At 39.5% G+C, this 25,046-nt stretch overlaps 1 protein-coding gene across 1 annotated transcript in view; it reads left to right on the top strand.

Moving 5' to 3' along the window:
* The window catches only part of grid1a (glutamate receptor, ionotropic, delta 1a), a 204,184-nt gene that overhangs the window by 113,645 nt on the left and 65,493 nt on the right, over positions 1-25,046 (top strand). Inside the window, exons 3-4 of the mRNA XM_070915899.1 lie at positions 8,661-8,945; positions 21,620-21,825. Coding sequence (XP_070772000.1) covers positions 8,661-8,945; positions 21,620-21,825 — 491 coding nt within the window. The remainder of the gene's footprint in view (positions 1-8,660; positions 8,946-21,619; positions 21,826-25,046) is intronic.

Below are 25,046 nucleotides of genomic sequence, written 5' to 3' on the forward strand. Positions count from 1 at the left end.
TCGCACTTGCGCAGAGGAGGTCAGTTGAGTAGGCGATCCTTCAATGTGGCCCAGGACACATTTGCAACAAGGTCAAACATGCACTTCTTCCCACAGATGTGCAAAACCTCATCTCATCTCAGTGTACCTCTGCTAATGGTGCACTGTTGCTACTGAAAACATTAGCTGCTGCAGAGAGATTGAGTCAACCTGTAAAGCGAACTCGGTGTTTCCAAAATAATTTAAAATCGGGGGAGAACTATAAATCACTCAGGCACTTAAAGAGGTTTTACTCCTGAGCCCTCAACAACTTCTTTACACTGTTATCACATAAACCACACGTTAGCCCTGTCAGGGAAATTAAAGAATAAACGGCTGGGCAAGACACGTTGGAATTCAGTCTGACTTGACATTACAATTTCCATTTGTCTTTTTTTGGAGTTTCATAGAAAAGGCATAAACTTGCTTAAAGCAGCCATTGACTTTGCTTATTTATTCGCTGACTTGGTGTCATTATAAGCCCTCTTAAGAACTGCCAGATGATTTGACCTGCTTGTGGAAAAAACAAGACCTTATAAGAGATGATTAAAACCATGTTATTTAATCCTCCAATCGTGTGTTCTTATATTCTACAACTGTAGCAGAGAGCATCCCTGAATGAACTTGTGGTAATTAATTATTTATCTTTCATGTTTGAGGTATTTGCTCGAGGTGCAGATGGGCTGAGAAAGACAATGGCAGGTTGTGATAAGGGACATGCAGGGTGAGATGAAGAGGACAAGTCAGAGGCAAACACAGAGAAATCAGATGAGGGGAAAAAAGAAACGGAGTGAGATATGTAGACAGGGAGGAAGAAAAAGAGACCAGAAAACTACTAACAAAGAGAGACAAAGAAAGAGATGATATCAGAGCAAATGACACATTACCAAGAGAGAGCGTGAGATGTTTCCTAATTCCAGCAGACAAGCAAACACCCAGCCTGTGCCTGTCCCAATGGTGAATGAGTCATGATTATCCTCTGACAATGCTAGCCAATCTTTCTCGATAACACCATCCAAATCAATCATCACAAAACCAAAACACGTGTCTGCCATATAAAAACTAGGCTCCCTATTCACCTGTTTCAACATTCAGCACAGTGCTGTCAATGGAAAACCTTGTCCCAACAGGCACTGCAGCATGTTAATTGTAAGAAGGCTAATCAGCCTCGAACTAGCAAAAAAAGAAAATGCAAACACGCACACATCATCATCGTGTATGCAAAGGACTATGTTATGCACATTAGACTGACCATATTAGCCCTGGAAGGAACGGTGGTTGTGCTAAGTTGAAGAGAGACCAAGTGACAGACAGTTGAAAGCACTCTGAAAAGGAGAGAGGGAGTAGAGCGATAACAAGGAAACACAGAGTGGTGGGGATTCATTTAAATAATGAAATAATGGCTTAATATGAATTCGATATCAGAATGATGTTTGTCCTCTTGTTTTAACAGAGACATCATTATAATGTTAGAAGTAAAATCATAATCTTTTATGTTACAGGCTGAGACTCCCTACACATGTCTGCTTGGTGAAGCACACCAAAAGCTCAGTGCTTCAGGGAAAAGGGTTAAGTCACTACCAATTGTTCAACAGTTGAAACTGATTCCACAAGACATGGCAGCTAGTTGTATCACATTTTGGTGTTGTTGTTTATATCATTGTCTGGTGGCATCAGTTTCAGTGTCAGAATAGCAGTCAGTGACTCCGCACTTTCTGAGAGCTGCGCATTGGTGTGTCTCCCCAGTATAACAATTCTGTTCTGTTTTTGTTTTGTTTATTTACCTTGTTTAGCGAATATGTATATATATATATATATATGTATATATATATATACATATATATATCTCATGGAGTGGATTGTATTGCATTAGGTCAAGCTCTTCTCCCAAGCTGCAGAGATTTAGACTGCAGGCCTTTTTCTCTTGCATCCCCCGGGTACAAGCAGTCGGAAAATATCCCAGAGCATAAATTTCACAGGGCAAAGTAGCTATCGTCTTTTGTCAGCTCCGGTGTTGGAAATAATAAGCTCTCAAAAGTATATTTAACATAGGGACCCAGGCAAGGAGACAGGGAAGCACTACAGAACAAACTGGGTCTCATTGTCAATCCACAAACCATTTTGATGTTGATTTTGAATATATTCTATATTTTCAGATTGATTGCAGCTTCTGGAGCAGAGAACACTAAGCAGCAGCCGTAACACCAAAAGAGTGATGAAAACCACAACACACTGTGTTTTTGCAAGCTACAAAGCTTTCATTGTATATGTCTATTAATGTATAGATGTGTTCTTTAGATTTCGCACAGAGCAAAGCAGCAGCCAGTTCCTCTGTGAGCTGCTAAGGGCAGTCTGTGCATGGTGCAGGTCAAGTAACAATTATAAATGTCTGTAATGTTTTTTTTTACACACATACAGTAAGAATTTGCATTATTACAGTACATTATGTGAGAAAAGTGGTTAAAAAAAAGGCCCTATTTTTGAAAATTGTTTTTTGAAGATGGAGACTCCTGTTTAGCCACATAGAGTTAAGATGATGTGCCTTATAAGAGTAACATCTTAAAACACCTAAAAAGACACAAGCTACAGTATGTCTCACATTTGTACTGTAACGCTGCCACATGACGATGAATTATTCACAAGTTGGTGGAGCCATCTCAGCCATTAGAAGTTCATGAAGTGCTCAAGTCAACAATAAGTGGCTTTGCTGTAAAAGTCAAGAGCCATTGACGTTTGAGTTCTTGCTCTTAGAGACCAGTCGATTTGATTTCATCAGAGAATATGAATGTTTACTCGTTAGTTCAGTAGCTGTCAGGTTTGTTTGTTTTTAATCTTAGCACCTTTTTTTGGGGCTTTGGCGTCTACCATATCCAGGGGTACACAGTAACGTGAACAATATACTGTAATGCCATTTTTCATTTAGTTTTTCATTTAGACAGGAAATGATGGCAATGAGATGCCATGCAACAAATGCTGGACTCAAACCTGGGACGTTTCAAGTACATGGTCAGCATCTTAAACTCTTAGGCCACTAGGATGCCCATGTAATGTCATTTCAATACAAATTACCTGCGATAAATACAACTTTTATGAAGCTTATAAGGTTAAAAAGTTTGTTCAGACGGCTACCAATCCAACTAATTTTAGAGGCTGTAGGCTGTGGTGTTTGTGTCCACCCTTGTGGACAAAAGGTCACAAAGGTAATGTTTATTGCATTGGGTTGTGCTGCACAGTACAGGTCCTTTTGTTATTGCGTCTACTCCCTGTATCTAAACAGTATCCACTGTACTAAGTCTATTTCTGCCATTCTACCTGTCAGTTGTTTAGAGGGTGTAATTTACAGCAGTGAAACACTCCTTCGCAGTTCAGATGACAGTCTTAGCATCAGTAGTATAGTCTGACAGCGGGAGTGCAGGCACGGGGAAAAGGCCACAGACGTTTATCCTACGAATAGAAGAGAGCAAGAAGAGATTGAGTGAGTGAGTGAACGAGAGAGAGAGACGATTCATTCTTACTGGAGGTGCAATGTTGCTGTACACTTAAATGTTGAACTAAGCTGTGGTCCGGCTGCCATATCATACGGTTGTCTTCCATTTCTTCCCTTCTGTGTGGTGAAGAGCTACTATGTTGTGGGAAGCTGCCAAGAGCAGAGTGGAAGAGCCCATTCATAATGAGGAAATGACACAACCCAGTTTCCTCTTAGCTGAGCGTGGTATGGATCATTTAAAGCTCTTATGAATCTTCCTCCAGCTAAAACTTTGTGCCAATTGCCCCTGCTGAATGCTTAAAAGCCATCAATGAACAATTTAGCAATCAGGTATCTCAATCTCATCACTTCATGTTGTAATCAGTCATTTGTGTTGAAAAGAGGAGGAATATGATCCAGCATTGATACACTGAAGTACACAGATGTATGTATGTAAATGTATGGTAGATTAAAAAAAAAAAATGTCTTTGCTCCAACTTTGGAACAATTTAAGCTCAAATTCAATGGTTTAGTCAGTAGTTTTTTCGTGGAAAGATTAGAATCCGATGTTCAATGACTGGTTTTCTTCCGAACCTAAACTCTTTTGTTTGATCACATTGTAATTGACATTATCTTCCTTATCTCATGATTTCATATTTAGAGGGAATAAGTAGGTGCTCATCCTAAAAATAACAAGGAGGATTATAATACAGTCAAAGCCTTTTCAAACGGCCTCTGATGATACAAAACATTTCATTCTGAATCAAGTATTACAAGCTGTCTCTATTAGATCAGAGTTACACTGTTGGGTATAGTGGTGTTGACAACATCGCAGCGTTTATCTCTCCTTTGACTCCCAGGATTGTGCTATGAGTCAAAGCAAACTAAATGAGACTGTCTCATTTAGACTGTGAAATCTCTGAGACAGCCCCAATTCATGCAATATTCACTACACCAGTGGTGTGGTTGTTTGTTTCATCTCTTCATATCACATTGGTAAAACGAGGGCAATACACTGATGACATCATGTTTTCATGGGCAAAACAGATTGTGTGGCACAAAGTTGTAATGTCTTCTTTCCGCCTGGTGTCTTGATGATAATTTTCCCTTTCCCTAGACCATCCGAGCATAACTGAACTGGTCTGGTGAGGCGAGGACTTCCGAATACAGTGTTTTTTTATCAACCCTAATCCGCGCGGCAGGCGTCCTTTATAATGGTTTCAATTATGACTGAAGGACAGTTAAGCAAAATGATATACTGTGATAATTAGATGTGTTTAAAATGAATTCACCTTTACTGAATTCATCATTTATCGATGAACCATACCATCACTAATAGGTTTGATAGATTAGTAAATCTCTTTCCAAAGAAAGTAGCTGTTGCTTGCATCTCCCTGTTAGAACTCCTTTGATTACAGTAGACTTAAAATCATCCATCCATTACAATTCATACACACTGTCTATGTATTTGTTGAATTGGTCCAAATATAATTTATATAGATCAATGGTTTTAAGATGCTCTATATACATAATCCTGGCAAAGGAAGCTATTCCTTTAAGGTGTATAAGACATATGCTGACATTAGATGTCAGGTGGCTAGCAGGAAATGAGTGATGGCCTCTGTCCACTTCTGGGGGAACATTTAAGAGTCATTATTCCACTATTATCATCCTTGCCAATGACAGTGGAGCACTCCTGCCTCCTGTCAGTGGGCTGTCGTATGCTGTCTGCTGTATAATGGCCCCGGGGTGTCCATTATCAAGCCAAAATGGCCGCAGACCCACTTTAGCCACAGTCTACTAAAAGTGGCTGAGTGACGGGGGGTAGGGGCTACGGATCAGGAAAAGAGAAAATCTGTTTCTTTTTTAAGCCTCTGTTCTTTAGCACAAATGAAGGTAAAGACTTTTGAGTTTCCTGCATTGGCAGGTGGTGGAACAAGTGAAATAAATGATCAATGTGCTACTGTACTGAACACTAGGACTAACAGTATTGCGGGCTCAAAATTAAAGAATGCCCGTTACAAGTTGAGAAAGCCGAAGATGACGTCTTCAAATGTCTTGTTTTGTCCAACCAACAGTCAAAAAACCTAAGTGATTCCATTTCCATTTTAATTCATTTTACAATTAATCGATCAACAAAGTTGTTAATTGTTTCAGCTCTAATATAGTTATGTTTGTAATGTAATGGTACATGCAACGTCTTTAAAGTGGAATCCAGGCAGCAAGAACACAATATCGAGCCCTGTAACGTTCATAGTGAGTAGGTTGAATCTGAGAAAACTTGTTATCAGGGAACCAGCAACTCTCAGGAACAGTCTCTGTTTTCAGTGCGCAGTACAGTACACAGTCTATTGTTACCAACTCACTCATTTAGACATGGTATCATTGTTAAAGCATGCTCTAGATTTGTATTACTGTCAATCACAGGAGCTCCTACTGAGCAGAGTATTGGCAAATATACCTTAGTGCAACATGAAACGCTACGTACCCTGTTGCACATATTGACGCCCTTCTAAGTCTCTCTTTCTGTTTCGCTCCCACACAAACAGCAACACACTTCCTGCTCCGGAGAACAGCATTGTCTTTCTTGCACTCTCCTGAGCATTCATGCAAAAAGCTGCAAATAATCCCTCTATTTCTCTCGCACTCTTTTCCTCGTTCCGCACTCTCTTCCTTGTCCTACTTCAACTAGAACTACAGTGCATCTCAATCTCCCTCTTCCTCGGCTGCCTGACATTCCTGCTCTCCCTGCTCCTCCTCAGTATGTTATTTAGTTGCCCCTGTACTCGTGATTTACAGAGCCTTAATGTAGTCCAGTGCTTGCAGTCAGCAGATGAAATCGTCATTTGTCACATTAATAGTCCTCCCCCTCTGCCATACATTCACACACACACACACACACACACACACACACACACACATATACACACAGTGCACACACAGTACACAACCCATTCCCAGCATGGCTCCATTCAGCTCCCCCTCTTATCATCCTTCCTTTTCTCCCCCTCTTCACCCCTCCTTCTCAGACCTCTCGCCTCATCCCTAATGCCTTTTCTCCCAAACCACTCTCCTTTTTCTTCACCTCCTCCTTCACACCTCCTCTGGTATCATGGTGGATTTAACTTAATGGTATCTTACCTGTACATGTCAATGATATGTTCTTGTTGTGCCTCCTAAAATGCTCAGTATCAAGGGTTGGAATGATATAATATGGTCTTGGTTTGCAGCGCCGTAGCTTTGTGGTAAAATCTATATAATTAGGTGGTATTATGAAATGCAGTGAGAGAACATTTAATTGCTGTTTTGTACAATATGTTCAGCTGTTTATGCTGAAATTATAAGAGCCCTGCTGTGTGAGAAATAGTGACTTGAATTTTAAAGGCAGTGTTTGCCGTAGCCTGTCCTACGTCACATGCAAAATTAGACAATCCCTGTGGTAGACGATTATGCAGCTCATAACAGAGATAGAGCTGAGAATTAAATGCAAATTCAATATTCTTCATTTAACCTGTTTTGCATTTGGATTCAAATCACTTTCTTTTTCCTGCTAATTTCCTATTTCTGTGTTTCGCAGGATACAAATACATTTGCTTTATAGTTTGTACACTCCACAAAAAGGGTAGGTCAAGAGTCAGGGGCCAACAATCATGAATGTGTATTTTTTCATCTAAGAAACATGAGAATAATGTTGCTGTAGTTTCAACTGAGAAAGTAATATTGGTTTAGAATAAATCTTGTATCTTCTAAAAATTGCCTGATTCGATGCAGTTAGTTTTAGCCCTTTGTGTTAAACCTGAGAATGTGAAATCTGTTTTCTGCAGATTAATGTTTCAAAAGCACTTGAAAACCAACTGTAGTTGAAAGTTAAAAGAGCCTATTAACTGTATTTTACCTTCACTCTACAGAACTGTATTAAAGATAGAGGTATGAGATTGTGTTGCAAATACAATTGTGTTCTTCAGAACTTATTTCCAGTGAAAGTAAAGAAATCTCAGCTATCTTTGGTATGCACTAAACATTTTGGTTGAATGAAGCATCTTTTTCAGTTATTGATGATTGTCAGATCATTTGAAGAGCAAATAATGAATGCCTAATATGTCAGATCACTACAACCCCTGTCTAGTCTACCCACTGTCATTAAATATTTACCACCACTTAGACAGAACAGTTTTTCTCATCAAATTTGGACGTGTTAATAATGGCGAAGATGGCGTTTTCATCTTTAAAGAATATTTGGCATTTTGTCTCAGCAGACATGCTGACCTGCCCTAAGAGGATCTAGAGCAGATTTTTGCCCAAATTACATGTGTAAATAAAAATGTAGGGACGTTAAGACCCACCACAGACATTACAAGCATGTGTCTGCAGCCTTAATCTGTGCTGGTTTACAGATTTTCACCATGTGTACATGAAAGAGAAAGAGTGAAGGGTATGTGGGACAATATTTAGTTTAGACTCATGGGAGGCATCATTTTGCACCCAAGCTTCTGTATCCAGCCAAAATATTCCTGATTTTTTTATTTGTGACAAATTCCTCCCACTCAGTCGCTGTTCTGTGCTTTCGCTAAGAACCACACTGACTCTTGTAGCTCTCTGATTCATCTGCTGTTTTCAAGTGACTATTACCTTTAGCAAGAATTTTCACTTTAATCAGCCGTCTCATTTTTGTCTGGGGACAAGGATTAAAGGATGCCCCCCACTGAATCAACTGAATCTCTCATCTACATATTATAATACAGCTTCAGCACCAGCCTCCTCCTTTCTGTGATCTGTTCTCAACTGCAGAGGCTCAGATGTAATCCTAAGCAGGCTACACAAAGAACCATCTTGAATTCTTAAGCCCGGTTGAGCAGACTTTCTTGAGTGAATGTACAGAGCTCTTAAAAGCTGCAAAAACGATTTTTGAAATGAAAATCTTGTTGAAATTGATTGGTTTGAATTGACTTGGAAAGCATATCCAACAATGTTTTATCTCAATTCTTTTCTTCTCTTTTCCTGACCCCATTTTTTCCTCCATATACTTTTTCTTATTTATTTCTTCCTCCTCTATCCCTTCATATACTTCTGTGTCCATCCTTATTTTCTTTCTTCAAATCCTTATCTCTGCATTCTTTCTTATTTATTCCTTCCTTTTCATTCACCTTCCCTCTATTTTTTTCTTTCCTCTCTTCAGCATGTGAGTTGATGAACCAGGGGATCCTCGCTCTTGTCACATCCACGGGTTGCGCAGCCGCGAGTGCCCTGCAGTCTCTGACAGATGCAATGCACATTCCCCACCTCTTCATCCAGAGAAATGGGGATGGTGCACCCCGCACCGCCTGCCAGCTCAACCCCAGCCCAGACGGAGAGAGCTACACCTTGGCTGCCCGTCCACCTGTTCGGATCAACGACGTCCTGCTCACCCTTGTCTCAGAACTGCACTGGCAGAAGTTCATCATCTTTTATGAAAGCGACTATGGTGAGTTGTGACAAATGAGAGCAGCTGATGGTCAAATGTATTTCCATAAACATGACATTTGTACGTAAGATGATCTCAGCTCTTTAATTTAAATGTAAATGCTCCAAAACCATCTCCAATGTCAGGGGGAGATCAGACTGCCGCTGAAGTAAAGCCGTATTAACTTTACGAATTGATATGCTGAAAAGAGTACACTGAGTTGGAACTAAGATGAAAGAACATCACTATGCCCACACAGACACACACACATAAACACACAAATACTGTACATGCACACTGCTAAAAAAAAAAAAAATCGTTATAAAAGTTCAGTTGAAATTGTAGGGAAAAACAAGATCTCATTCACCATTAGTAGCATCCTCATGACAAGAGACAAGATCTGAGCCTAATTGGCTCATTTGTGGCACCAGAGAATGTGGGTGTGTCCCAGCAGTACTTTTTATATTCTCAGATGTTCTCCATTTTCATTATTCTCACCACGACGCCTCTGTGGACCAGACCTTTCCTGACCCACATTTGGCAAAAGGCAAAGGGCTGTAGATCAAGGAGTGATTGGCAAGTCACTACAAGGGCAGAAAGATGAAGAGAATATATTGCTGTCTTGGCATTCCTCAGATGGTTCTTTGCCACTGCTGGCTAATCTTTTTACTACTTGGAAGTAGTAATCCAGAAGGGAGTGTAAATCTGTTTTATTTTTTCCTGTACAGTGGAAGCTACAGTTGATGTAGTGTATATTAAAGGAAGCCCTCAAGGGACTATGTTCACCCACTAACCCCATGCAAGCTTCCAGAGGTTGGACTCCAGTGCTCCAGGTGACTGGATGTGACCTGCTGTTTCACATTTACAGAGATCTGTCCTTGGATTTGTTTCTGATATTGGCACTCTTTGTTGAAAGTGCTCTCTCAGCATTGAGTTGGATCGATTAAAATCGCCCCATGGTAGAGCATCTGTCTATCTGTCCTATCTTTCTTCCTGAATATCTGAATGTCCGTCCGACTGGCTGTTGTGCTATTTGTCTTAATCTCTTTCTGACTAGCTGTCTGTCTGCCTGACTAGCTAGCTCACTGTATGTCTAACTCACTGTCTGCTATGTCTTTCTTTTTGACTGGCTGTCTGTCTGTCTTGCCATCTATCCATCCTATCTGCCTGACTAGCTCTCTGTCTTGTCTGTCTGACTGGCTAGCTTGCTGTCTGTCTGTCTAACTGACTTGCTCTCTGTCTGCCTGACTAGCTGTCCTGCTATCTGTCTTATTGACTAACACTAGCTGTCTTGCTATCTTTCTCACTAGCTGTCTGTGTGTCTGTCTGTCTGACTACCTTGCTTTTTGTCTGTCTGTCTTGCTTTCTATCCATCTATCTGCATTTTAAGGACTGTCAAGTTGTTTTCTCCTGGAGCGATCTAGTTCCATTCATTGGATCATATCCTATCAGGAACTCTTTATGTATAACATCCCACTCAAGCACAATGCACTATAGCCTTAAATTGCAAGTCCTGTGAGAGGGAACGTATGTCTAACGCATGAAGGCTCAGTTTAACAAGGCACTGTTGGTGAGAAATAATGGATGGGAATACTAGTTCTAACAAAATAGCCTTTTTCTTAGTCTATTAAATTAGGTGCTACGAAGTCGGCACCATTGACATTTGCACTGGTGTTACACTGTTTAACTCTGCACTTGTTTAATTAAGGAATGTAGCTGCTAATTAGGATCCTCATCACAGAACAGTCAAAATACCCATGGTGCCTGCCTTGAAGCAGTACTACAGTGACCCACACCACTGCCTAGAGAGAGCTACTGTCTGCAAATCTGTGTTGGCACAGTATTTAAAGTGATAGACTGATGAATTTGAACTTGAGACATAATATGAGCAGGGAGAAACAGCTGCAGCAGTTCACCCAGTTTTACTCAAATTATGTATTTGTGTGTGGTCATGAGTAATTTAACACTTTGCCTATGATAACTGGGGGTGGGTATTGTGTGAAAATGTTTACCAATACAATACCTGAGTCTTTTTTGTTAGACTTTCTCCTTCTTGTTTCATTTAGCAAAAGAAGCCAAACATTGTCGAATCTTTAATGTTGTCAAAACAGAAGCAGCCATACAAGAACCTTTCCTGAACTAAATTGTCTAAAATTGGCAAAATTTTGATTGAAATCAGTAACTGATGAAAGAATAAGTAAACAAGATTATGCATCTGACATTGGGTGCCCGCTTTTACTATTTGACAGTTTCTGAGACTTGGTTTAAGGGCCATATTTAGGTCAATACCAAAAAGGTACTGAAGTTCAAAAACCAGCGCTTCACACCCACACCGGTGCTTTCAGTTGGTCTGTCAGTTGGCTGATTAGGTGTCTTTTCAGTTTTGTTGGAGAATATCTTGTGGATTTGCTCAGGTAGCCAAGTGTACACCTAAAAGAATCATAAAGGTGATGCACCTTAACATGTGCAACAAAGTTAACAGGAGAGTCGGGGAGATGCCAGTCAAGTACAGCGTGTACTCAACTCACATAGTCCAGAGGAGAAATAGGAGAAATAACAAAAGAAATAAAAAACACTTCTGTGAATGTTCCATTGGTATGGAGCCAAAGTATGAATTTTAGACTTGAACATGGATTTGTTAGGGAACAGGCTCAAAAGGCTTGTAAATAAAAGTAACTTCTGACACAAAGTGAATGTTCTTACGTTAAGTGAGCCTTCCTCGTAGAATGCATACAAATAGTTTAAATGCCAAATCAAGACAATAACAAGGCTTTAAAAATATAGCAATAAGAAAATTCATGATCACACAAGATTTAAAAAATGTACGGTCTCTAACTGTAAGAGGTTGGGCCACTGTCATTTGGTTTTCTCAGGTTTCTCTAAGAAATACTCTCAGCTGCAGCTTATCCAACACATCACACCAATTCTTAGGTAGTGTTGTAATGTGTCACACAGTAAAACACTGCCTATATTGTCTATTAACCCTTTAATAGTTTAGAACCAAAATCACTGTACATCAGTGTACAGTGTTCAGCTAACTGCCCACAAAGTTCAAACTAAACACAAAGCTTTTCATTACTATGCCGCATAAAGACTCTGAGACTGAGTATGTTTAAAACCTTTAAAAACAAATCTGTTCTCCACTGCCGTCGGCACAATCTTAAGCATCCGCACCGGTATCCACCTTGTGATTTGTTTTATCTAAATATTTGTTTATGTCGTTTTAATTTGTGTTTCAAATGTCTTGTGTGCCATTTCCAGTTTTAAATCTTTATTTATTAATGTAATTTACTTTTTCTTCATTTTTCTTTTCGGTTAACAAATTATTCATTCTCTGTCATGTCTCTGGTGTCTTATTCTTATGTAAAGCACTAATTTGTAATACAAAGTTAGTTGGTAAAGTTTGCTTACCTAATCATAACTGAGGAAGAAAGTGTGAAAAAACATTTGGTCCATTACACTTAATTTATTCAGCCAGAGTGCTAACGTGCTGCTTGATAAAAGTTGATTCAAATTTAAATTTGAAAATGTTTCAGATTTGTTTGTTAGTGGAAAAGTTTGAAACATTGTTTGACCACAACTTGATTTTTCAAATCCGTTTATTTATTTCTCTAAATGATGTGGAGCAGATTAAACGGCATGTACTTAAGGTGGACAAAAACATTCAGAATGGATTATCAGGTGGTTTATCATTATTTTCTTTGTTTGTTTTGCCATCATTTGTGGATTTTACAATTGAAATGTACTGAATGTGCAGCCACATACAGTTTCTCCAAAGGTAAAATACTTACTTGCCATGTTCTCTTTTATAATAATTTGTTCTTTGTTCTTCTTTTGTTTAAAATGAATCTACATAATACAGGGCTATGTATTCTTCCATTCACAATTACAGGGTGTATTGCATCACTAACTGTTCAGAAAGTCTTTGCTCCTACTTCTCCCATCACCTTTCCCGTCATTGTTTAATTTCATGAGCACAGTTTTGAACATCTCATTGCTTCCAACACCTGCTGTCAGATCAGTGGTAATCAAACAGCGGAAATGAGATTATGTAACTTTACTCACAGCGCAGGACTTCAGATCAGGTTCTCAGTGTGATCTTGTCAAAGCCTTCCTGTCTCCTCTTTTCAGCTCTCTGTCTATGTTTAGCTTGAAAAGGGCAGGAAGTACAACACTATGACATCCCCTTCACTAGAGAAGTACCTTTCATGATATTTGTCACATTCTTGAGCCATCTCCAATGGTTGCACTACAGACCTTTTTTGGCCTTGATTGTTATGATGTTCCTCTGCATTTTAATGTATTACTTGTAGAGTTGACACAGGTGTTTCATTAAGTGCTGCAACTGACGATTTTTTTCATATAATTATTTTCTCGATTACTCGTTTTGTCATAAAATACTGGAAAAAATGTATCTCAGGATTTCCTAAAGCCCAATTTGACATATTTAAAGCGCTTGTTTTGTCCGACCAACAGTCCAAAACCTCAGCATATTCAGTTTATAATCATGTAAGACTAAGGAAACCAGAAAAAAAACTCACATTTGAAAATGTGGAACTGATTATTTTTGATTAATTATTTTCTATTAACTAATGGACTGATTGTTTCAGCTCAAGTTTCATAAAAAAAGGATCAAAAGTCCTCAGCAGCTGGCCCACTTTACTGTATATGAGTCAATATAAGTGCTAAGCGATGATAAAGCTGCTTTGTAGCACCAGTGCTACTGAAAACACAGTAACATTATCATAATCCATGTTTGTCGCAAACGCTTAAGCCCCCCTCTCAAGTTTGATAGCATTTGGTGGCATGGGAGTCTTTTCTTTTATTCTGATAGGAAAAAGAAGTCAGTCCACAATAAATAGGAGGCTGTCATCCTGAGTTATCAACCAGAGCAGGAACCTGGTTGTACCTATAATATATCATTTTACTGTGGATATGGCTGTGTTATTATTTTTTATTTTTAACATCACAGTAACACAGCTGCAAGGTGCATTTAGATGGTTTAGCCAGTATTATGATATTAGTCCATACATGCAACATGAGAATAACACATATGACTCATTGGCTGATGCACTGAAAGTCAGACAGTGAGAGAGTCAGACAGTGAGACCTTATTCAACAATTAAACAGTAATATTTTGAACTGTAGAATCTTATCAGCACCAAGGACTGCCTTTTTTCCCCTCAGTCTTCATCAGATTGCCTGATTGACTGTGACTATGACAAGGCACTGTGCTGATCAGAGCATTCAGTCTGTGGATCGCCATCTAGTGTAATGTATGATATAACTGAAGCTGAGCTTCTGATTCTTTCAGCGATTGGGGAGATCATCCCATACAATTACTTTTTATATCTGATATTAAAACTCACACCGAAATGAACAGACTGTCAGAATGAACGTGTTGAAAAAAGGACATTTGATTTATAAATTCATTAGAAGCATGATTGCTACACCGAGGCCATCTTTATCGAACATGTAAAGTAGGAGTGAACTTTATGTGATGGATTTCTAGATGTGGTGCGATAAGGCTGTAGCTTGCTGGGCTGCTGTGTCATCAATTTTCTGATGGTGCATTAGTCTATAAAAGCAGATGTTAGAAAAGATAGAGCACCTACTTGCATGCGGCCCCAGGCATCACACTGTAGCACTATGTACAAAGTTTTGTCCTCGTCAACTATATTACACTTATCTGGACAATGATTATTATAATCTATCATGTTTCTTCAATGCTTTGTTTTTGCATGTTGAGAGCAACACCAGGCTCTGCAGCAGGAGAGCACAGGGTGAGTTTTGTGTTTTATTACAGCTTAAACAGCTGGCTTCCCTGACCTTAGGGGCAAAATGTAGCTCAGTGTAATGAAGTGTGTCAGGGAAGCTGATTCATTCCAGTCTCCACCAATGCATCAGTTGCATAAAAGGCACATTATGTAAACAACTTCTATGGCTTCACCTCTTCTGGTTCCATTTGTCATTGTACATTTTCAACACATAATTTGATTGTCTGTTGAGAGAAAGCATGTTCCATAATTTCTTTCCCAAGTTACAGAAATAACCTTATTTATGTGCTATTGTAGCTCCATAAGAATCAGGACGACATTGCATTACGACTCATCCTCATGTGGTTTTGCCTTTTTGTGCCTTAAGGCTAATACGAGAGAACAAAAATGTAAGATAATCCTATAACAGCCCATTGCTAACTAAAAGTCAATTTACGCCTTCTAAGATTCAGCTTTTTCCTTTTGTTTAGTTTTATTGTTCTTTCTTTATTTCGTCCTTTTTTGTTTCTTTCTTTTTCTTTCTTCCCTTCGTTCTCTCTTACTTTCTCAGTAACATGTTTTTACAGCCAATACTGTTTTGCTTCCTTCAAACAATCCTACTTTTGTATATTTCAGCCATGCTGTCTGACACTGCTGAAGGGCAATGTAATGCCTCAGCTTTTATTTGAAAAGGACAAAATAGACCCAGCGCATGTCAAGACCACAAAAGTTCATCTCACCCACTGAAAAACAAACTTGACGGCAAACTTTCACTTTGCTGTCGACCATGCAGCCCCTTGTGCTTTGTGGGCATTCTTCTCAAACCGACCGAGTGCTCAGATATCAAACTTTCATACCCAAAGAATGTTTTGCTGTTGTGTTTTGGCTGCATTCAAATTACATTGACTGAATCCACAGTTGTGGGTTGAGTTCCTGCGGTGAATCCAAAGATGTGGTTTTATTCCATTTCATTTTACATTTGACCATGACCAGACACGACCCAGGTTCATGCTCTCTTCTCTGCTTGTTTTTTAAACCCAGCCATGTGTTTAAACAGACACAGATCAGCAGAATGGCTGCAAATTGAATAAATCAGTCATGCTATGCTTTGTTTTTAAATCTGACACAACACGCCTATCTATCTGGCCCACAACTGCTCAAACAAGCTACTGACAACACCTTGAATACAAGATTAGAGTCACCTCTCACTGTTCAATCAGGTATTAGATATCAACTATTTTTAATATGAAAATTGATTCTTTGTTCTAGTACTGCTAACATGAATGAAAATTTAAATTATGTCTTTAAAGATGCCAATGTCAGTCTGTTGGTTGGTCCAGACTGAAATATCTCAACAACTATTGGATAGATTGCCATGAAATTGAGTAGAGTCATTAATGTTTCCCAGAGAATGAATGCTAATGACTTTGTTGATCCCCTGACTTTTCCTCTTGCGCCACCATGAGGTTTACATTTGTGGCTTTGAGTGAAATATCTATTAACTAACTATTGGATGGATTGCCATGCAATTCGGTACAGACATTCACTTTCCATATAGCGCCATTATCAGGTCAAATTTTTTGTCCAATACTGACATTCAATGACATTCCCATCAGCCTCAGCTATACTTTGTGTTGACTGCAAGTTAGCAAATGTTAGCAGACTAACATACTAAACTAAGTTGGTATGTTAGCTGGTTAACATTGTCAACATTATACCTGCTTAACATGAGCATGTTAGCATTGTAATTGTGAGCATGTTAGCATGCTGACAGCAAAGCTCAAAGCAGCGATGTGCCTAAGAGCAGGCTCACAGAGCTGCTAGCATGGCTCTTAGTCTTGTTTTAAAGGTTTGTGATGTTATCTGTATCCCTTTGTAAATGTCGTTTAAGGTGTGCTTACACAGTCCTCACAGTTGTGCGTATGCGGAAGGAAGCCAGCTATTGATCCTGTGTGGGAGGGTGGACAGTGGGTAGACTACTAACAAAAGCTTCTGTGAAATTGCCTTGTCATTTTATCATAACAAGGAGAACATAAAAGGGGACTGAGGCATGATTATAGGAAATCTTAAAGAAGGGTCGATTTTCTTGAAACATCAGTAGGCTGCTTGGCAGGTCTGTCTCGGTTAACGTGCACTTAGTAATGACTGTGGAGCAGCTACATCTGTCTCTGCCCATCCTGTGGTGACTGGCTCTCTGTTAGAGGAGGAGAGAATTAGGCTGGGATTAGGTGTGAGATTGATTAAGCTGCTTTTGGTCCCAAGTAGGAGGTGGTTCCTAATGTAGAAAGTGCATTTATAACGCAGGCAGGGTCTTTTACGTAGACAAACACAAAGGATATCTCCAGCAGAGTTTGTATCAAGCCTGTAATGTGTAACGTTAGGGTTAGTGACAGATCTGTCAAAATGAAGAAAGCCTTTTGAGAGCAGTGAAGATGCTTCTGTGTAATGACATACTCTTTCATACACTTCTTATTGTCTTACTTTATTTCATCTAAATTAATGCTACATTTAGGCCATAAGGTCTATAACACTGCCAACTATCTTGTCTGGTAATTTCACAGGGAGTGAGCGCACAGGTGACCTTCAATTAATTGGCTTTCCATGAGAATAGAGAGAAAGAGAAGATCAAAGAGAAAGTATAATAGAGAAGGAAAGGTGTGAGAAGAGAAACTGTAAAAATATGGAGAATATTTTTAGCTATGTGTTATGTAATATATAAATACCAGTCTGGGAATATTTTTACACTTGATAGTCATCTGTATTGAATCTCATCTGGATTCACCAGGAACAATTGAGAAAATATTAATCACTATTATAGTAGGAAATTATAGGAAGTAGGAAATATACAGATATTGTGTATAGATATTGCTCCATTAGTCTTCCCACTAACAAATGCTGATTACTAGTTGGAAATGAAGAAATAAATCCTGCATGACCACACAGAAGGCACTTAACCTTTTTGTGAAAGGGTAAAATAATTGCTACAACCTAATTTGCATAGTTCTGTGTTGATGCTCCACAACCAGGTTACAAAAAGCAGAAGTTCAACAAAATGCCACAGGCTAATTTTCTAAACCTGACATCATTTTAAATTTTAAAAAAGCCTCACTCGAAAATGAACCCTACAGTCTGTTGTAGGGCGGATGTTTCTGTTTTTATTGAATCCTGACGCTGCATTACTTCCTGTTTTTATTTTTTTATCAGGCCAATTGTTGCATTCTGGTCTGCCTCCCTTCTAAGCACATAGCATGATGTCATCCCATCCCAAAAGCGTGTCGGCCAAACTTTAGTAGGGCAATTAATTTTATTCCCCTCTTGGACTAAAACTTGCATGGTGGTGCTGTAAGCCAAAACTGCAATCACCGTATACAGTATCTTTCAGCCCATTCACCAGGCTTGGACCATGATAATAATTCAGTCCGGGAACTGTAGCTCCAGCCCGGCTGACTCTGCACATTCAGACCAGACTGCTTGTATTGGAGCCATTTTGTTGACAGTGCTTTCTTTCAGTTTTTATAGTCTTTGACCAACAAAGGAAAAAGTGATGCCTACCAAATGAATAATAGTTAACAGCTGCTTTCTAAAACTTGACAGTAGTGGATGTGGACCTCCCATGTCCAAACAATAAATAACTATGACAAGATTTTCAGTCGTGATCATTTCAATTTCAGTAGGCTCAACAGAAACCACTGTAAATATGTGGTTTGGCACACATGAAGTCATGGTTTTGTATTGGAGGGTAATTTATTGAAAGATCTCGCCAATGTTTTGACCACCTCTATTTACATACATGAGGGGGACAGAATATCACAATAAGTTCCCTGTGTGAACATATGTCATTTTCACATTTTCATATATGACATGAATGAGAGTTCATTTATGACTTCAGCTTGGGCAGGTAAGACATTTTCCTCAACTTCTCTGCATACACCTTTATGTGCTACAAGAATGAGCCTGACTTCATCTGAGACTGTTAGCATGAGGAGTACATATAAGATGAAGTTACAAATGTCAGTCTTGTACTGAACTCGTGTGTGCTTAAAGCCACAGAAATCATGACTGACAAATTTACTGCTGTATAGATATGATGTACAGACCTCATATTGATGCCATACGAAATAATTAGTTGTCCTTTTATCCAGATAGTTAATATAGTCTTATTTACCTTAAACTACTGTGCAAACATATAGTATAGATCTGCAGTCAGTAAAAAGAGGATGGATTGAAACTTGGATTTCTCACTTTCTGCTTTCTCTCTGTGTCGCTCTAATTGCTCTTTTGACAGTGCATATGACACTCAGTACCTGATACATTTCAGATTTGCAAAAGAAAATCTATATAGCATATAATAAACTGATTTTATTGTTGCAAGAATAACTCATTGCCTTAACAGACTCATCTCAATTTTGAGTAAACACAGGCTGGTAGCGCAGCCATTTCTCAGGCTTTTCCGCTTGGATTGCAACACAGCTTGACAGCTCAGTAAAAACCTCTGAGCCCTTTGATCATGATATGCTCATTTCTGCATTGCTCCAATCCAAGAGGGAGTCCCGCTTTAGTTACAACTGGTTACAACTGGAGTAAGATGGAGCTGAAAAGGATGTTAGAGCAACTTTAAGAGATATTTCTCAATCTCCCTCGACCTATCTTCCCTGTCCTCTCAAAATTAGACACATACAGTTAAGGAAAAGAGAAGTAAGGGACAAAGAGAGAAACCAAGTATACTGAGTAAGTTGCCATTTGTCAGAGCGAGAGAGTTGGATGCTGATACAGGAGGGGCAGAGAAGGGTTAAGTTTTGATATCTAAAACTTTCAGAAGCAGATTTGTGTTCAAAAATGACGCTCGGGTAAACATGTCCAGAAATCAGACCTTTAATTCCACGTTAATCCTCTTTTCTGCAGCCCTGTCCATGGCTGACACGGTTGCCCCATGGAAAAGCCTGCTATGGGTTTGGAACGCTGGCTTTGAAGTCCGATGTTTCTATCAGGGTCCTCGAATAGTTATCGCATGGTAGCGTTCCCTTGGCTCTTAGTGGGATTAAAAACTCTGTTTGTTTGTTACAGTATGTTTCTTCTATTTCCCATTTGGGAGATACAAGGTTTTCACCCAACAGCGACATTACAGTTTGAGACTACTGAACGTAGTTTTTGTCTTTTTTGATCAGTTCTCCAGACCTCCTGCCGTGTTGATCCAATCTGAACTGCATTGTTCTTCAAGGATGTAGTATGCCTCTACACAGATTTTTGTTACATTGAAAGACTGTGTTTTTTTACACATCTGTGTAAATGAATCTCATTTATGCAGGTTATACAACGTTCATTCATGTGTAGACTCATAGACATCATGGTATGAATAATGATCCTCAAATTTTCCCATGCCTGACACTCCATACGGGTCAGCAGAGTCGACAAAGCCTCTTGGATAAGTAATAAAACTTGTTCATTTATGTGTATGAGTTTGTTATTTGTTTGCTTATTGAGTCATCACAAATTTACAGAAGGTTTACCCTTTTATACCCTCTGGGTTTGGTATAACAGAGATGCAGAATAAATACGAAATCAGATTCTATGTTAAGCCTATAGTCAATATCACCCATATGTTACTGTAGCTGAATATTATTATAGAAAATGTTGTAGCTGGAATTAATTGCAATGGTCCAGTCGGGGAACAGGAGGGAGGGAACCATGATTAACTTACAAATTGTGTTTGTGTTCTAACAAACGGAAGGATTTCTCAGAGGTTGAGCTTTTGCTCATTGTATCCGAAGCAACACCAACAAGGGTAATCATTTCAATTCAGAGACAAAGAAAGCAGAGATGTGTGTGTGTGTTTGGAAGGAAAAGAGTTTTCAGAGAATGCTGCAGTAAGAGTTTGGCCAGGCTTCAAAATGATGAATGATTTAATTTCATGTTTTGTTCTGCCCTTTGAACATTTTTATTCGGTGAGTATTTTTTTTTCATTAGTTACCCTAAAAAATTATAATAGAAGATGACATGAAAAATCGAACACTGCATCTAATTCTTTATGATTTGCTTCATATAGTACTTATATTGCTGTTCCACTTTGCCCCACGGTATAGACAGAGTGAGAGACCAATATGTTGCTTCACTGCTCAGACCAGGTTAAGTGCCTAATTTCCAGTTTTTGCCCCGGGAATCTAAAAACGATGTGCCAAATCATCTCAAATAACGACCACACACACCTACAGTATGATATTGTAGGCTTGTGTGGTGTGTTTCTGCAGCTATATGTGTGTTTATGCCTCTGTATATTTGTCTGTTCTCTGTACTACAGCAGTAGAGCACTCGATGACTCATCAGACCTCCAGAGATGCAACAGGGGAAAACCCTCCCATCCACAAACACACACACATCCATTGTGGATGCAAAAAGTCTGGCCCTAGCGATTTTGCCTAACCTCTCTTTAACAATGCGGCATGACTTGGCACATGCTGGGCTGCTGCTCCCCCTGTGACTGCCGGGATCGGTGTGCTTATTGTGAGCCCTCTGCTGCACATCACCTTTGATTTGTGTGCGCAGGGCATGCTTCTTTTAAGTGGTTCCCTTTATAGTGAACACACACACACATATATACACACACACACATACACACTCAGATCTCTGGGGACAGCAACACCTGCCTGCAGTTTCATATCCTGTAAACCCCAGGAAACAGAGAGACAGGAGTGCTTGTTGTGTTTTGTCACGCTTCAGATCAGGAGCAAAGAACGAAACCTGCCTTGAAGCCCTTGGAACGAAGCCGGAAAATATAGAGTGCATGCGCAGGTGTTGAAAGGACAGGTTGTTTACCCACAATTCTGATTAAATGCTCTGGGAATAAAATACTGTATAACATAGCACCTGCCTAAAGGATTTAAACTGTTTGTGTTTGTGTCTCCCCCCGTCACCCATTGTCTGTCATTCTTTCTCCTCCTTCAGATATCCGGGGTTTGCAAACCTTCATGGACCAGGGGTCTCGACTGGGTCTGGATGTTTCCTTGCAGAGGGTGGACCGCAACGTCAGCCGAGTCTTTACCGACCTCTTCAACACGATGCGCACTGAGGAGCTCAACCGGTACCGGGACACTCTACGGCGGGCCGTGTTGCTCATGAGCCCTCGCGGTGCACAGGTGTTCATCCACCAGGTAGGCTACTTTTCTGAGACTTTTCTTCATCAAGGGATCAGCAACACGAGCAGAGAGACAGTGTTAGAGCCTGACAGAAAACAAGCATTTATTCAATGAAGATGATGACCCATGAATGGAAACGCATTTGCCTAGGACCCCTAATCTGACAGCTGATCGAACATTTCATGGCCTTAACTGTAGTAAGTGAAATTCACAACAAAATAATCAAGTAATATGACATGAATTGCCTAGTTTCCATTGGGAACTTGCCACTAAGATCACAGTAGTGACCCTGATAAAACTGATGAAACAAGACTGCCTGTCTGCACCCATGTGGAGTTCTGACAAAACCCAAAGCAGATGGCAGAGATCAGCCTGAGATGTGTTTGGCCTTCGATATTGAGTTGGCCAGAAGAAAACCACATTTCAGGTGCCAATATTCTGCATAAAATATTTCAAATATATCTTTGGACAGCAGAAAAAGTATTTCTACAGTAAAACATTCATTCAGCCTTCACTGCACTGCCAGTCAATGGGAATTTTGTTTACTGTGCAGTAAGTGGGCAGTAAGCACTGCATATAACCCCAGGCAAAGTTCAAACAAAGTCAAAGTCCTATGTGTGTAGCCACAGAGGATGTGCATCCCTCTTAGCTCATACTATCCTAACTAGGATGCTGTTACTAAACTCTCCTCTATTTACTCTTTCCACACCATGTTTGCTAATTATAGAAGCTGGAATCAGGGGAACGTGTAGGAGTTAATGCATCCATCTCTCCACTTTAGTGCACATCCCTTTCTCTTTCATCTCACCTTGCTAAGGTCATAGTTCATTCATTCAGCTGCCCTCTCCTCACAACAGTTCACAGGAGTTGGGCTGCTCTGTCCATGACTGACCTAAATGCCAGTAAACAAAAATTAATTGGGGTTGATGTTATAATAACAAAAAACATGTTTATCTTTGTTATCCTCACTTAGGGTGGCCCGAAGTGGAAGGTTTTCCTTTAATCATCTGCAAGGGTTTTACTCATGATAACCACTTGGTCACACCATGTTGAATTATTATGCGCTGTAGTGCTTCAGCATGATTGAAGAACAGACTCGCGTGGCATTGGCAGTGTTGGAGACAGTGAAAAATATGGCAACATAAAAGCAAGCTGAGTGGCTTGTTCTGCCCAGCAAACACGTTACAGTCTGACACTTAATCTTCTCCTCATTTGGCAAGGACAGTGAAATACTGAGAAAATATTGAAGATTTTCCAAATCGAAACCTCAAATACTGGGCAATAGACAAAGGGTTGTTAGAATATGGTTGTAGATAAAAGTTAGGCTGTATTTGCACCAAATCAGGCGTTGCAGCGATTAGCATAGGGTTGTGCAGCTCTGGTCATTTTGGTGTATTTTCATTTTAATTTTCTTGTTCCCAGGACACTGAGAAGGGATTTACTCTTGGTGGAGACCCTTTTCACATTTCCTTTGAATGTCACTTGCCATGAAAGAAAGACTAAACTTAAGCTCTGAGTTATGACATTTCTGTAGGCCACTATAAGTGTGCTTATCCATCTTACTTAGGGAAGATGAGTTAGTGCTAGAGCAGAGATGGAAGGAACTAAAAAAAGCAGCGAGGATGTATTGGAATGCTTTAAAAAAGGAATATAAAATATACGTACAAGTTCCGTATTTTTTATTTTTATTGCATTTTGAGCTCACTTGCATTTAAAGATCACTGGAGGATAAGACGTGATAAGACATGTGACAATATCCATTGAGAGCAAATACCATAGAAACAAGCTAACAGTAGGTCAAACACCTCACTTGTATTCCAATTAGCTTTGTGTAAATGCTCCACTATTAATCTAAAAGTGAAGCACTTATAGACAAAGAAATCAGTGCACAGGTTGTGAATACAGCAAGGCTTTCAAGTTTCATTAATGACATACAGCTTTGATCTTTTCCTGTTCTCCAATGAATTCTGTTTTATTCACACACACTCACACACAAACTGCTGTGTTCTTCTCATATTTAATTTAATCTCGGCAATTATACGCTTTATCATTCCTTATACAATTAACACGAGGCATCTCTGGGACAAAGAAATAAGCACAGCTTCACGTTCAGCACACCTCCTAAATATCCTCCTGTGAATATGTTAATATATTAGAAGTGGTGGAGATTTGTTAATTCATCAAAGCTTCATTAATACCTTGGTAACTGTTGTCACAGAGCGTACCAACTCCCCACCAGAGATACTTGGGGGAGAAAATGTAAATATGCTAATATATGAATGGAGAATGGTGATGATATTGCCTTGGAGAGTTAAGTGCTCATGAACTGTTTCAGCATGAGAGAAAAAAGTAAAGTTGCCATGGTGACTAGACGTCGACAGAATGCCAGATCAAAAATGTATCACAGGAGACGGGTCCTTTTTTTATGATGGTAATGTAAATGTTAAGAAATGTGGTTATTAGGGGGATTAATGATTGATTACTGAACAGGCCTACAAGAAAACTGCTAAGACGTGTAAAATGACCACAAAAAGATGCAAAACAAAGCGATGCAAAATGACTACAGAGAAACACAAAGAAGTAACAAAGAGACTCAAAACACCAACAAAGACAAAAATGACAACAAAGAGAAGCAAAACGACAACAAAGAGACACAAAACGACCACAAAGAGAGGCAAAACAACTACAAACGACACGGCTGTGTCTCTTTCAGTCTGGGTATCTTGCTCCTATGTAGGGGGGTGGGGCGTCTTTCACATGTCTGTGCCCAGGGGCCCATTTTCTCATAATCTGTTCATGCCTACTTTTATTCCTCTACAAGGTCAGATGGGGGTGAGGGAAAAATTGTCCCAATATGCATTGTGCAGATGAAAGCGAGGCACCTTTTGTCAGGACCAAAGTTCTTCAAAGGACTAATATAGCTAGACCATATTTATAACTTCAAGTCTTCAATTCACAAACATTAAAGGACATAAGTGCATTAGCAAAAGTCATCCTAAATTGCATATTCTATTCTGTTCTATTCTCTTCTGATGATGCTCTACTTCCCCGAGTAACATATTCTGTCACAAGTCAGTTGTGTCACTTCTACAGTCTACTCTCAGGCCACAGTCATTTCTCATACTGTGAACACGATGCATATGTAATTGACAGTGTCAGCGGTTTTATGCTGAATTTCTGCGCTCTTGTTTTCTCCCGTCCAGACAGTTGCCATCTCGTCTCTCGTTCACTTTGGC

The sequence above is a fragment of the Enoplosus armatus genome, chromosome 12 (genome assembly GCF_043641665.1).
Source record: "Enoplosus armatus isolate fEnoArm2 chromosome 12, fEnoArm2.hap1, whole genome shotgun sequence".
Lineage (NCBI taxonomy): Eukaryota > Metazoa > Chordata > Actinopteri > Centrarchiformes > Enoplosidae > Enoplosus > Enoplosus armatus.